Genomic DNA, 15,469 nt, shown 5'->3' with positions numbered 1-15,469 from the left:
TGGTTGGTTTTGGTTTGGGGGCCACTTTGTGACACTTAGGGGTTTATTCCTGTCTCCTCAGTGCTGCAGTCCTGGTAGTGCTCCAGGATCATTTGCACTGTGATCAAACCAAGGTCCGCCACATAGGTGGAAGGCATGCCCCTTAGCTCCTGTGCGCTCTCTTTGACACTTTCTTCCAGATGTAAGCAGGGAATTTGTTAATACTTCCTATGTTGAGTCTGTATAAATCACTTGCAATGGCAGCTTTTAGATAATGTTCTAGTGCATATTTTAGTTCTGAATACAGATATTACGGGATTTTTTTGTAATTTTTGTTTGGTTTTGTTATGGAAATGACTTTTAAGTTTTGATAATCCGTAAACGATATCAGTAGAGTTCTTTATACATTTAATTTATAAGAGTAGTATGTCATTTCTAAAATAAAGGGAGTCTTCTCATTATCAAAAACTTGGTACGCTTAATGTGATGGTGCCTTGCCTGATTTGTATGAAAGTCTTTGCCATATTTAGCTGTTACTTGTGGCTGTAAATATTCCAGCTGAAGTTATTTTATCAGACATAAAATTCTAAAATTTTATCAGACATAAGAAGTTAGATTTCTGGAGAACTGTACTGCTCCTTTATCTTAATAAAGTCTTTTAAAAACTTACTTTTAGGCTCTAGAGCCACACCCACCCAGCCGTTCTCAGGGTTATTCTGGCTTTGTGCTCAGGAATTACTTGTAGCAGTGTTACCCTAGGAGTGCTAAGGCAATATTCATAGCAGTACTATCTCTGTAGCTCCAAATAAAGCCTATTTTAAGATGTAGCTAAAACTTCACTGCTCAGGTGCCACAGACATGGTACAGCACTTAAGGCACAGACTCCTGGCACTACATACTCATCACTGGGAATGGTCTAAAAGCTGAAAACAATTAAGTTGTTCAGAATAGTATTCCTAGTCGGCAAAGTATAAATTTAAGGCATGGGTGTGATTAAACTATTACTGTTTTACCAAATACTATGGTTACTGTTATTTGTTGAGTCTTCTTACCTATGAAATTGGGATAAAATAACTTTACAGGGCGTCTGTATCTACATGAACCCCATCCCACGGAAAGACTAAATGATTACTGTGTTAGGTGCCTGGGACATGGAAGTTGTTGATTTGAGATTGACTTTCAGTTTTTCTCCATTCAAACGCACTGTTTTTTTAGCCCTTTTATCTTTTTATTTTATGTAGAATCTGCATCTGGAGACAAAACTGTATCACATTCTTGCACAACTCCTTCCACATCTTCTGCCTCTGGGCTGAACCCCACATCGGCACCTCCAACATCTGCTTCAGCAATCCCTGTTTCTCCTGTTCCACAGTCTCCAATACCTCCATTACTTCAGGACCCAAATCTTCTTAGACAATTGCTTCCTGCTTTGCAAGCCACGCTTCAACTTAATAATTCTAATGTGGACATATCCAAAATAAATGAAGGTAAATTTTTATAGTAGGTTTACAAAGCAGTCTGTATTGTGCAAGTTATGCAATTAGTAAAGTCCCTAATTTAGTATACTTGTTTCATTTTTATATTAACATTTGAATTTTGTTTTGAAACTTCCAAACTTCTCTTAAAATTTTGTTTCCTTCACTGTTTTTCCAGGCTTAATATGAACTTAAAAAGTCATTCTTTATTTAAATTAGGTTTTGTAGTTGAAAGTACTTACTAAAACTAAGAATGAAATTTGAAAATTTCATTTCTAATAGGTCTTAGAGTTTCCTATAAATGGGTAAATGATTATTTGAAATTTTAAAATATTAATTACTAAGAATAGAAATATAGGTAAGTCCCCTGATAGTATAATAGATAATTTTGAGTAGTAATAATGGGATTCTACTTTATTTTTCTTAATTGCAATTTGTATTCTAACTTTGCTTTTTAATATTGTATTTAAGCACTGCCTCAAATTAAGGTGGAATAAAGTATAATTTTAATTCATAAACCATTTAGAGTCACTGAATTATAAGAGCGTGGTTAAATATTTCTATTTCACTTACAGTTTTATATATGTAATGTGTAACTATATAATATATATAGTTAATGGTATTGCTGAGTGGTTAATTTCTTTTTCTATTTAGGCTTGCTGGTCATTAATCTTAATTTACCTTCTGTAATTTTTTTTTTTTAATGATGGGTATACCACTCTTGTACTGATAATGGGTTAGAGCTTATATTGCAAGCAGTGTGCTTCCCAACCTTTCATGGTCGTCTGAGCACTGCAGCTATGACCCCTGCTTCCCCTCTGCCCTCTAAGCATTAAACTAGGAGTGGTAACTTAAGGCACTGCTGGGTGTGACCCCAAAATCTGTATTTAATTATGCCATTTTCTTGTTTGATGAATGTTTTGATGGGCATGAGAGAGCTATGTTGGATAGGTTTAGGGAAGACTTACAGAACCCTGTTAATAACTATGCATGCTTTGAAAATAGCTGATATTCTAAACTATGCACCAACTTTATATGTATATACATATTAATTTTTGTGAGGTTTTGATTTAGGTTTTAAATGATTAGTTTTTCTCATAAGCAGATGCACTAAGTATCCAGTACCTGCTTAGTGCTAAGTAATGTGCCAAGCATTTTACCTAGATATGAGAGGTTTCTAGTGTAAGTTCCAGTGAAGAGACTTGAATGAAACTGTCATAAAGAGGTTTTCTTTTAACTCAACACACAGAGTTTATAGTGTGAAGGGAACTACTACATGACTATCATAAACATATTAAATACTTTTTCCTGTGCTTTTATTTCAAATCTTTAGACCTGTTTTATATTCTGTTTCGTAAACTTTTGAGAGTTTTTATTTGAAACACTTTCCTGAGTTTTTTTTTTTTTTTAGTTCTTGAAAGTTGTTACTAATGTTTGTTTAACTTAGATGTGTTTTCTTAGTTCTTACAGCTGCTGTGACGCAAGCCTCATTGCAGTCTATAATTCATAAGTTTCTTACTGCTGGACCATCTGCTTTCAACATAACTTCTCTGATATCTCAGGCTGCTCAGCTCTCCACACAAGGTATTTATACTCATAAAATTATCTAAAAATTGGAATCATGATTTATTTTTTTAATGTTACTATTTACTGTATACTGTTTTGGCCTTTGAAAAGATTGGCAAGAGATTTTTCTTTTTCTTATCCTTTTTTTTTTTTCCTTTTTGGGTCACACCTGGCAATGCACAGAGGTTACTCCTGGCTCATGCACTCAGGAATTATTCCTGGCGATGCTTGGGGAACCATATGGGATGCTGGGAATTGAACCTGGGTCGGCCATGTGCAAGGCAAATGCCCTACCTGCTGTGCTGTCCTCCAGCCCCAAGAGTTTCTTTTTTTCTTCTTCTTCTTTTTTTTGATAGCTATAGTGAAATTGTTTATTTTGATGTTCATGGATAATTCTTCCTGGTGGGCTTAGAGGACCATATAGGGACCAGGGATCAAATCCGGGTCAGCCGCATACAAGGCAGGGCAAGTACCTACCAGCTATAGTATCTAACCCTTACAGAGTTTTTTTTTGTTTTTTATACTTTGTGTTGCCATCACATAAATTTATAATATATGTTTAATTCAGGACTAACTGATATAGTTGGCTCCAAATACATTTGGTATAAGTAAAAATAATATATTTAAGAGTGGATTTTGGTCTGAAACTGATGTTAAATGCTTTTTTGTTCAGAGATACAGAAATATGCGAGTCCTGTTTTAATGTAGCTGTCCCTCTTCTCTGATGGAAAGAAGCGCTAAAGAAATGTGGGCGGGCGGGGGCAGGGCTGTACTACTGTCCTTCATTAGACTCCTTTCTCAGACCTGAGAACATTGATAACAAGAATTCCTGGTGTAAAATTAAAGTATAATAGTGAAAGGACTTCAGCAACTTTCTGGCTAATCTCAAAAAGCAAGAGACTCCCAAAACTTAGAAAAGATCGAGGAGTGAAGATTAGACATAAAAAGCCTGCCCATGTGTGAAGAGATCATAGCTTACGTTCTCGTTCCAGTGTGAAAAATTAGCATTACACTAATGTAATGGTATGCTTATCTAGTGAAATCAGCGTGGCATCATTGAATATCTCAGACTTTGATTTAATAAGATGAATTTTCTTTTGAAAGGGAATTTAAGGGGCTGAGAGGGCAGCATGAGGCATGTGGAGAGATGCTGTATTCTCTCCCACATATATTACAAAGGGTTTTGGTTTATTTGAAATCATTTGCTTCTCTTTTCTATACAGCTCAGCCATCTAATCAGTCTCCAATGTCTTTAACGTCTGATGCGTCGTCCCCAAGATCCTATGTGTCTCCAAGAATAAGCACACCTCAGACTAACACAGTTCCTATCAAACCTTTGATTAGTACTCCTCCTGTTTCATCACAGCCAAAGGTATGTTTAACCTTTCAGGAAAAGGAAAATGATTTTGCTGTGTCTTGAATACATCTATATTGTAGGAAAACCTCTTCTAAGAATGAAGTGTGCGGTAGTAGAGTGAATAATTAACTGAACTGAAATTAAGTAGGAAGGTGTGTCATCTATGCTATTCTTATATGCTGATTTTATATTTTGATTTTGGAATTACTGACATTGGAGAGCCAGATAAGGGACATACTTGTAAAATTTTTTGACACTCTAGGATATCCTTACAAAACCAGTTTTTCAGTTATTCCCAACACCCTCTTTCGGAAGTAAGTGTATTTCTACGTTAACAGCTTCATTTTTATATATGTTTAACTTCATATCATCAGAATCAATCACACTTCATCTAATACATTAAAATAATCTTGGTCTTTTTAATCTAAAACCCATTTTACTGAATTATACTGTTTTTGTTTGAATAAAATGTTTCCTGGGTGTCTACCCAGGACTTAGCTAGAAAATTGTTGGCCTGTTCTTACTAGAATCTGTACAGGGCCTTCATGCTGCAGTCAGATTTTACACCACATGTTTGAGTTTTGCCCAAAAATTAAAGAGCAAATCCCAGTCATATCGTACTCTTTTACTCTTAGTAAAGTTCTGAAAGATAGTAAGTTTGGCTCATACAAGTTAGGACATTTTTCTTCTTTCAGCTTTAAATGGCAAATGATAGAAGGGGTTTTTTTCAAGTTATTGTAAAACATTGGACTGTTTGAAGTTTCTGTGCCAGAGATTTCTTTACTATAATCAGAAACAATGATAACGCATTAAAGTATGTAGAGTAGGACAACTTTTAGGTTTTTATTTCTGGCTCATCTTTCTCTACTTAAGCCATTTATTTGTTTATGTTTTAGGATCAGTATAGACTATTTTTTTAATTAAGGGTTTTTTAAACTATGAAATTCCTTAGTTTGCCTTTATTTATTTGAGCTAAACTAGTGGTGCTCAGGTATCATTCCTGTTGAAGCTCAGGGGACCAGGTGGTGGTGCCAGAGATTGAATTCAGATTGGCTGCTTGCAAAACAAGCACCTTAAACTATCTATATCCCTTTGGCCCTGCTTTTAGCTTCTGAGAATTATAATAACTTCAAGCAAAAACAAACGTATTCTTAGAACTCTAAATTAAACTTGTGATTTAAGAAAGTGTGATGACTGGTGACTATTTGTAAAATGATAATGTGATAAACCATTCTGGGGTGGGGGCGTGATGTGCCCAGTGAGTGGTAGAAAATGTGCTTCAAGTGTATAGACCACTCTATAGAATAAAGATTCAGTCTTAGATAGATTTTGTGAGCGTATTTTTCACCTCTTTCCTCCATTCTTGACCCGGCACACCCTTCTCCCCCACCCCAAAATCCACAATTCTGATGGTGAGTGTGACTTAATCACAGATGGGCCTGATTGCCTTTAATTTGGGTTTCTATAAAGCTGTTTGTTTTCTCTTGGTGTCATCGGAATATGGCATGTCTCTGTCTTGTGGACCTCTCATTATAGGTGTCTGTAGGGTAAAACATCTCTTTTAAAGGACATAGAAATGTATGTGTCAGTGTTTGTTGCCTTAAGAGATGGATTGATATATTCTCTGCTTAGATGAAATATTGCCATAGAAGCAATGAGAAGTCCAAAAAGGTATATTTAATTCAAAGGTTTATTTGTTAGCAAAGAAGTGATAGGAACAACATTGCTGACAAGTAACCTGCTTAGGGTTAGAGCTGAAGCTATTTAGCTATTCAACTTCCCAGTGGGGTATTAGAAAATGGGGCTAAAACTGAAGAAAACCAGTTCTTATCTGATAATGCACCTGGACCATATTTTATAAAGAAATTGTGTCTTTAAAAACTTAGCTCTTGGGCCAGATAGTTCCAAAGCTTTGGAGCAACATGATCATTGATTAGACTTGCTCTGTGGATCTGAAGACGTGTTATGAACCTTTAGTTCTTTATATAAGTAAACATGTTTATTAGTAATTTTATAGAGGAGCTCTTATTATCTTAAAAACCACTGAAAAACAGGAATAGAAAATTTTCAATGGTAGAATTTTTGCTTTTATCTAGTTTTCATTCTGAGTATATATGATTTACGTTTATTTCAACCAAATTTTGACATTTTAGGTTAGTACTCCAGTAGTTAAGCAAGGACCAGTTTCGCAATCAGCAACACAGCAGCCTGTAACGGCTGAGAAACAGCCGGGTCACGAACCTCTCTCTCCTCGAAGTCTTCAGCGGTCAAAGTAAGTTCATTTGATGTATTGAGACAACACCATTTTCTCCCCCAACCCCTCTACTAGGGATATTGCTTTGTTCAAATATTAGAGATGTTCATAAAATCAAACTTTATACATGAAGTTTATATGGTTGTATAAGTTTATATTATAAATTGTATAATTTATATTGAATAACCTAATTATATATATATATAATTGTATATATTCAGGAATTTCCAGATGCAGATCTTATTACAAGTAGGTTGTTGTCTTTTGTAGTGAACCGGGTTGTTTTGAAAAACAGCTTTTCAGCAGTGTCTGTCTCTCTTGGTGGTAAAGTCTGTGAGGCATGATAGTACATATAACCTGATAATACCATCATTTGTTGAAAAATTACATAATCTTATGCTCCATGACTAGTTTTACATTGGAGCGTATTGAGAAAGCAAAACGATCTTACATCTTGAACTTGTGTTTATATTTCCCAGTGGGTATGCTGTCTTTTCTAAATAGCTTCAGAAGCCTAAGAAGATTCCTTGTCAGCACTGTTGTCTCTATCGCTTTTTCTGCTAATAAATACACCTTTGAATTATTTGTTTGATATTTATTTCATGCTATGAGGTGGCAAGTAATACAACTTTTTATTCTATGAACAAGCATTTCAAACTGCAAATGAGAATTGTTCTCTTCACCTCAGCAAGCATCTCCTTAGTGTTGCCTTTACTCAGGCCATTTTTGGAAATTCTTCTTAAATGTTTTTTAAGGCATTCACCATTACTTTAAATACCGTTGGTGGTAAAATCTCTTAATCTCTTGGGAGATTTAGATTTGAAAAATAACAAGTTCATTCAGAGCCAAGTGTGGTTACATAGGTAGGCTAGGAAATCAACTTGTGTCACTAAATATTTGGTTCTTGCCACCATATTGCCAAACTATAACTTTTCTACAGGTAGAAAAGAAGGCGAATCTCAGTGTTCCTTTTTACTCTTACTTGCCACTAAATTCATTCATGCTATCAAAAGATGCTTATGTTTGACTTTACAGTATTCAGCCAGAATTTTGTTTTTTTTGGACTGGAGTGACAGCACAGCGGGTAGGGCTGTGGCCGACCCGAGTTCTATCCCTTTGCCTCTCTCAAAGAGCCTGGCAAGCTACCCGTGGTGTATTCGATATGCCAAAAACAGTCACAAGTCTCACAGTGGAGACGCTATTGGTGCCTGCTTGAGCAAATCGATGAGCAATGGGATGTCAGTGATACAGTGACTTTGTTTTTAAGACCGTGCATTTTCCTGCAACTTATCTACAAATATTTAAGATAGAATTCTCAGATGTGGCACTTATCACTGTATCACTGTCATCCCGTTGTTCATCGATTTACTGGAGCTGGCGCCAGTAAAGTCTCCATTCATCCCAGTCCTGAGATTTTAGCAGCCTCTCCTTACTCATCTTTCCCAACAATTGGAGGCTCTTTTAAGGGTCAGGGAAATGAGACTATTATTGTTACTGTATTTGGCATATCGAACCCGCCACAGGTAGCTTGCCAGGCTCTGCCATGTGGGCAGGATACTCTGGGTAGCTTGCCAGGCTCTTCGAGAGGTGTATGTATATATATATATATATATATATATATATATATATATATACACATATATATGGAAAATGCAAAAATAAATAAATGCTTTCAGTGGGACTGGAGCTGTAGTCCAGCAGATTGCACTTGGCCAACCCAGGTTTGATCCCAAACATCCTGTATGTTCTCCTGAGCACCACCAGGCATAATTCCTGAGTGCAGAGTCAGGAATAACCCCTGAGCATCACCAGGAGTGACACCAAAAGACCAAAATAAATAAATTTTTAAGATAAAATAAAATGCTTTAGGTGTTGATTGCTTAAGCCCGCCTCTGCATCTTCATGACCTGCAGCGAGAACCTCCCCTACCAGGGGCCAACCATACACACACACACTTCCCCTATCGCCCCACCCCCGCTACATATATACAACTGAAAATGAGACCATTTTTATATTCTTAGTATTTGGTGATATGCAAGGACAACAGGGTCTGGTCTTAAATGTTAAGAATACTGTTCTTTTAAAATTGATTGGCATTTATGTTAAAGGACTTTTTCCCCCCAAAAGGAACACATGATAAGTACGTACTTTGGCTTTTAAACCATACTTTATGTTAAAGTTTTGTATTTCTTTAGTAAAAAAATATCAGGAATGTCTGCAGTACCTAGAAACTACTTTTAAACACACTATACTTGCAATTCTTTTTTTTCACCCCCTTCCCAGTAGCCAGAGAAGTCCGTCACCTGGTCCAAATCATACTTCTAGTAGTAATGTATCAAATGCAACAGTTGTACCACAGAATTCATCTGCCCGACCTTCATGTTCATTAACACCTACGCTAGCAGCACACTTCAGTGAAAATCTCATAAAGCATGTTCAAGGATGGCCTGCAGATCACGCAGAGAAACAGGTGTGTTGACATAATCGGCAGCATATGTTTTACCTTTGGATGGTCAAAAGAGACTCTCAGTTCTATTTTTAAAAATCTTATCTGGAGATTGATGGGATAGTACAGGAGACATAGTACTTGCCTTACTTGTGGCACTGCTTATAGTACCTTAGCATTCTGAGTGTGGCCCCCAAACCCCTGTCCCACCACAAAACCTGCTCTGAGCCACTGAATTCAAGATATATTTCAAATAATCAGTTGGAGTCATTTTATAAAATACTTGACTTATATTTATAGGGCTTTTGTAACTTTTTATAATCTCATAAAACATTATATAGTTCTGTAAAATGTTATTATACAGTTGTCATTACTGCTATCCTGTACAGAGGTCTTACTGTATGGCTTGGAGAGACCCTTAAGGTCAAATATACTGTTCTAAGGCTACCTGGTTCATTAAAATGTTGTACCTTAAAAGCAAATATTGGGGTTTTTTGTGGGGTTTTTTCCTCCTTTTTTTCTTCAGTCATTCTGACTATTGTAGATCCTATTAGTATTACTTATTCTCATGGTCATCCGACTAGACTAGCAAGTTACGGAGTATAATTTTGCTCTGGGATGAACATGAGGGCTCTGAGGACATTGTGGTGAATTCTTTGGCTTCTCCTTTTTATCAGATAATTGACCATCTGAAAATTTCCATGTAGAGTCACAGAGATATATTTTGTGTTTAAACACAAGAACACAGTGGAGCCCCTGTATCAGTGCTATACCTGAACTTTGTTTTGGCTGACCCCTTCTCAACCACAGGTCATGAGTCCTTCAATCCTAATATGATGCTATCTAAAGGAAACCGATTATAATGTAATCTTGTTTAAAATTCTCCTCTGAAATTTGGTTTATTCTGTATGCAAGTTATATTTTATATGACGTATTTCTTTATGCAGGCATCAAGATTGAGAGAAGAATCCCATAACATGGGAAGTGTTCACATGTCAGAAATTTGTACTGAGTTAAAAAATTTAAGATCATTAGTCCGAGTATGTGAAATTCAAGCAACTTTGCGAGAACAAAGGTAAATTTTTTTCTAAAATAAGATTTTTTTCATAGTTAAATCTAAGATGAGGCCTAGGAGTGTTAAAATTCAAAGTTGGCCTTTTTACACACTTTTCATATTCCATAGTAACAAATCTGTTGAGTAATTTAGATTTAAATAATTTTCTCGGGGTTGGCAGGGTGGTTACCTTGCGCACAGCCGACCCAGGTTCTATCCCTGACATCCCATATGGTCCACCAGTAGTGATTCCTGAGCACAGACTAATTGAGTCACCCCTGAGTATCGTGGGGTGTCATACAAAAAACAAATCTTTTTTACTTAGTATTTTGTAAATGGAATCTTGATAGTAACTTAATTACAATTTTACAACTACACTACCTTATACACCCTAAAGAGTAGGACTTTAGGGTGCCATGTGTTAGAGTTGAAATTCAGGCCTTTTTTTGTTTTGTTTTTTGTTTTGTTTTGGGGTCATATCCAGTGATGCACAAGGGTCACTCCTGGCATTGCACTCAGGAATTACCCCTGGTGGTGCTCAGGGGACTATATGGGATGCTGGGGATTGAACCCGGGTCGGCCGCGCTCAAGGCAAATGCCCTACTTGCTGTGCTATCACTCCAGCCTCTCAGCCCAAAATTTTGATCATTAATAGGTCCCTTGAAAATCATGCAGAGAAATTAATTTTCCAGCAATTGTAGTCATGTGTGCTTTGTTTTAACTTTACACGCTGTGGTTGTATTGAGCCACATTCAAGTGTGAGCCATCCGTGTGGTCCATGCCAGCATTAGCGTTTTAAATATTTTTGTGTGTTGTATTTCTTAATCTGTATTCCATTCAGACATTATACACTTAATTTTTACATATCTATTGCAAAATCATGGCAGACTTAAAGTGATTTCACAAACTACCTATGTAAATCACTACCTCACAGGTGAGGTTGATCTTGTCATGAACCCATAAATAGGTATTTGGTTAATACCAATTCGGGATTTACAGTAAACTTGGAAAAGGTTTTCTTCCTTAACCTTTTTAATACTAGAATAACCAGAGATCATTCTTAAATGTAAATATAATCTAGAAATTTTTTTGCTATGGGATTGATTTGCAAGTGGTTCTAACATAAAAACCCTGTTTGCACTTTCTGAGAATATAGTGAACAGCATTTTTAACCATCTTTTTGTGTATTTAAGTTAATTGAGAAACTGCTATGAAACATCTTATGTTTTGCAATCCAGATACATTTAAATAGAGCTTATATTTTATAGTTTTTCTCAATTCTGGATTATTAGTCTCAAATTACTTAAAAGTCTGTGATGTTTATTTAAACATTCTTTTCTTTCAGGATACTATTTTTGAGGCAACAAATTAAGGAACTTGAAAAGCTAAAAAATCAGAACTCCTTCATGGTTTGAAGATGTGAATAATTGCACATGGTTTTGAGTACAAGAACTATATTATCTCTTGCCCAATCTTAACATTTTTGAGCTGCATTTAAGTAGACTTTGGACCGTTAAGCTGGGCAAAGGAAATGACAAGGGGACGGGGTCTGTGAGAGTCAATTCAGGGGGAAGATACAAAATTCATTTGTAAAACCCTTGAAATGTAGATTTCTTGTAGATGTATTCTTCACGTTGTAAATATGTTTTGTAGAGTGAAGCCATGGGAAGCCATGTGTAACAGAGCTTAGACATCCAAAACTAATCAATGCTGAGGTGGCTAAATCCCTAGCCTTTTACATGTAAACCTGTCTGCAAAATTAGCTTTTTTAAAAAAAAAAAATTGGGGGGGGTTAATTTATCATTCAGAAATCTTGAATTTTCAAAAATTCAGTGCAAGCGCCAGGCGATATGTGTCCAAGGATACGATTTTTGAACCACACGGGCAATGTACAAAATATCATGAAACAGCTGTTCCCATACGCGCACCTGATCGAGAGCAGTGCTTCTCCATTTGTTTTGCAGAGAAATGTTTTCCATTTCCCTTGTGTTCCATTCCCTTTGGAAATCCTTGATCTGATTTTATCCATTTTTTAAGGCTCCTCTTTTTCTCCTTTCTTAAGGCACTGTTGCTATGGCACTTTTCTATAACCTTTCATTCCTGTGTACAGTAGCTTACAATTGCAGTGATTGAGCATAACCCACTTGTTTGTATAAATTATTGAAATCCATTTGCACCCTGTAAGAATGGACTTAAAAGTACTGCTGGGCATGTGTGCTGAAAGTACATTGATTGCTCAAATATAAGGAAATGGCCCAATGAACATGGTTGTGGGAGGGGAAAGAGGAAACAAAGCTAGTCAGATGTGAATTGTATCTGTTGTAATAAACATGTTAAAACAAAAACAAAAATTGTTACTTTTCTTTTCCTTCGGTCAGTGCATATTAGAATTTTGAACTACCTGGGGATTCTCTTTATCAGAAATATTCTTGTTGAATATTTTTACTTAATTTAATTTCTTAAGGAAGCTTTTGTTTAAGTCTATTAACAGGAAATTGTGTATAAGATATTTAAGGAAATAAATATGAAATTCAACAAGAATGATTGAGTCACTTCCCAAGTGGTTGTCCTTTGTTAAGCCCTGGTTTACCTGTCTTGCTATTATGACATTTCATTTTGAAGGATGTTTGTGTTGTAGTTAACTGTTCAAGTCTGGTGCTGACTGCTGTTCTTAGCCATCACAAAACGCTAAATTTGTGTAATTGGAGCTTTCTGCTGTTACCTGGAGATGGTCAGAAAGCTCAGCTTTGTATATTGTTTCCTAAAGTATATTAAAATAAAAAAAGAAACTATTGCTACTATAAATTTACCTTGGCTTTTTTTTTTCCTCTGCTAAAATATTGGACACATGGCCTTAGCATGACACTGCCAGTATTATAACAAATCACAAAGGTTTCTTTATGCAGGAAAAAACAAACTTTAATTTAAAAAATTGTACTCAATTTAGAGACTTTGTGTTTTGTATGTTGAGGCAGATATATTCATGTGCTTTCAGAACTGCCAGCACCAAGGGCTTATTTTGTGTTGTTAGACAATGTTATATTACATTTCTGGGATACTAAAGTTTTTAAGTTGCTTTGTGTTTTGAGCCCAAAATATAAAAGATAATGCTGAGACTTGCAACAGATTTTAAAGATAACCTGTAAGCAATGGTATGGATATTTTCTTTAAAATGTTCCAGTGTAATTAAGAACCAAAATCTACTGGGAGGTGACTTTTTAATTGTAACTTGGAAATACTTTTAAAATGTAAGAAAAGACATGTCACAAAATCTTATCGTCATGAAATGTTCATACTTGTGTGAGATTGTTGACATTTGCTGGGCTTGATTAGTGCATGTAGTGAAACTCCAAGCTATGTTAAGCAAGAACCCTTACTTATGAGTCCTGTATTTTTCCTGGAAAGAAATGAGCAATTTATGCTATACTAGGCAAATTGTCCTGATCAGATGGCAGTTTGACTTGTGATACAAGGGAATTCTAAGTTTGATTTGCTAATAGTTTATTGTTCTCTGTCACCTTACTCCTTTGCTTTAAAAAATGTTTACATCCTTAAATGAATCACTCACATATGTAGTAAAAGATGCCTCATTTGGAATTTCTTGGTGAATTTTTAAACACAAAAAAAATTAAAGTTTTGTGGAGATATTTTTACAATATTTGATTCACTTATTCTTTCGTAAATTATTTTAAATATTGCACTTTAATACAGACATGTTATTCAACTACCACTAACCTTGAATAACCAGGAATATTTATTAAAATACACATGATATCTGGAAATATTCTTACCTAGTTGACCTGTTGTCATTATTTTGAACATGTATCTCTTCGTTTGGCACCTCGGTTCAAATAATTTGCAATCAGAAATACGGATAGCCCCCTAGGAAACCTCAGGGTTTTTATCTTTTTATGTTTCTCTTTTAAAAGAGACATTCTTGTAGTCAAATCTTTAAAAACTAATATTGTAATAAAATGTATTTTGTGGAGATGTGTCTCTTAGAAAGGCTTTACCCAAAAGAACCAGCTTCTCTATTTTTTCCTTTGCTTTTCCTATTAACTAATTTTTAAAACTTGATAAAGGAAATCCATGCTTCACCTTTTTAAAAATAGTCCAAATGAATGATTTTGTTATCTAGATTTTAAGTGTTTCCACACTTACTAAGTCCTGGAAAGGAGGTGCTTAAAACTTTGCAAAGAATGAATTGTTAACCCATTTCACAAACAATATATGTTCTGTTGAAACACAGCTTCAGCTTCAAGGATCATTTCAAAGGGGAGGGGGCAGGGCAGAGGGCGCCGAAGTAATTCACTGCAAACCAGAACTATTACTGTAGTTCAGAATTTAAAGCTACTGTATTTAGATGTGGGGTTTGAATATACAGTTTCTTTGCAATACTTGTAAATATGGCTATATTCTTGTATTTGTACTGGAGTGTACAAAATGACACTAAAAAGTAATAAATATGTTTTGACTATATTGTGCAGTTATTTCAGAACAGTCTGTTTTGAAAGTCTTAGTGCCTTATGTCCATGACTCAAAACCAGATAGCTGTTGAAGTTTAAATAGCTGTCATTTATTTCAGTCAACCCAGTATAATTTCTAAGTTGGAGATCTTTGTCCAATTATAATTCACTGTACCGTATTTTTTCTGAATTTTGGGCCGGTCCTAAAATTCAGTCTACCCCAATAGGTCTCATCCAGACCAGTAGTTTTACAAATTCCAGTCTTTTGGGCCAGATAGTGTACGGAATAAGGTGCTTGGATTGTATGCAGCCTACCCCGATTTGACCCCCTGCACCACATATGGTCCTTTGAGCACCGCAAGGAATGATCCTTCCTTGTGGCACAGAGCCAGTACTGCTGGCATGCTCTTCTCCCTAGCCCCAAATTACCACCAATCTTTCTTGACCTCCCAATAACAGTTTAGGTAATTTACCTTAGTGGAACTAGTTCTCAGAATTTTGATACTCGGATCCCGTTTTCAGTGCCATCAAAACTTGAGTTGCTTGAGTCCCAAAATGGAATTGGCCTTTATTTTTACTGCCCATTTAATTGCCTCTGAATTGCACTTGCCACAAATTGTCTTTTAAATATACTTTGGATCTGAGAATTCCCACTACTTGCATCTATTTACTATTCTAATCCACAATCGTTTTCAACTCTACCTCTGCTGCCCCAAAGTCCTAACCTTTGTCTTTGCTTGCACACATCTTACCACACAATCTATTCTCTGTACAGCCACACCTGAGTGAAGTGTTGTTTTCAGAAATCCAAACCTCCTACTGACTTATGTCTCATCCACACTTTAAAGAGTAAATAAGCCAGGGAGGAGCAA

General features: G+C 35.8%; 1 protein-coding gene across 7 annotated transcripts in view; it reads left to right on the top strand.

Moving 5' to 3' along the window:
- The window catches only part of WAC (WW domain containing adaptor with coiled-coil), a 72,507-nt gene extending 57,899 nt beyond the window's left edge, over positions 1 to 14,608 (top strand). For 6 of the 7 annotated variants that reach the window (XM_055146707.1, XM_055146706.1, XM_055146709.1 and 3 more), the window contains 7 exons: positions 1,221 to 1,466; positions 2,916 to 3,038; positions 4,244 to 4,392; positions 6,531 to 6,649; positions 8,915 to 9,101; positions 10,025 to 10,152; positions 11,477 to 14,608. In XM_055146707.1, the coding sequence (XP_055002682.1) occupies positions 1,221 to 1,466; positions 2,916 to 3,038; positions 4,244 to 4,392; positions 6,531 to 6,649; positions 8,915 to 9,101; positions 10,025 to 10,152; positions 11,477 to 11,546 (1,022 nt within the window). In that variant the 3' untranslated portion in view covers positions 11,547 to 14,608. The remainder of the gene's footprint in view (positions 1 to 1,220; positions 1,467 to 2,915; positions 3,039 to 4,243; positions 4,393 to 6,530; positions 6,650 to 8,914; positions 9,102 to 10,024; positions 10,153 to 11,476) is intronic. The other variant, XM_055146704.1, reaches the window with a different exon arrangement.
- Positions 14,609 to 15,469: the final 861 nt, after the last annotated feature.

The sequence above is a fragment of the Sorex araneus genome, chromosome 9 (genome assembly GCF_027595985.1).
Source record: "Sorex araneus isolate mSorAra2 chromosome 9, mSorAra2.pri, whole genome shotgun sequence".
In the NCBI taxonomy this organism is placed as follows: domain Eukaryota; kingdom Metazoa; phylum Chordata; class Mammalia; order Eulipotyphla; family Soricidae; genus Sorex; species Sorex araneus.
This window is presented reverse-complemented; position numbering and strand designations above follow the sequence as displayed.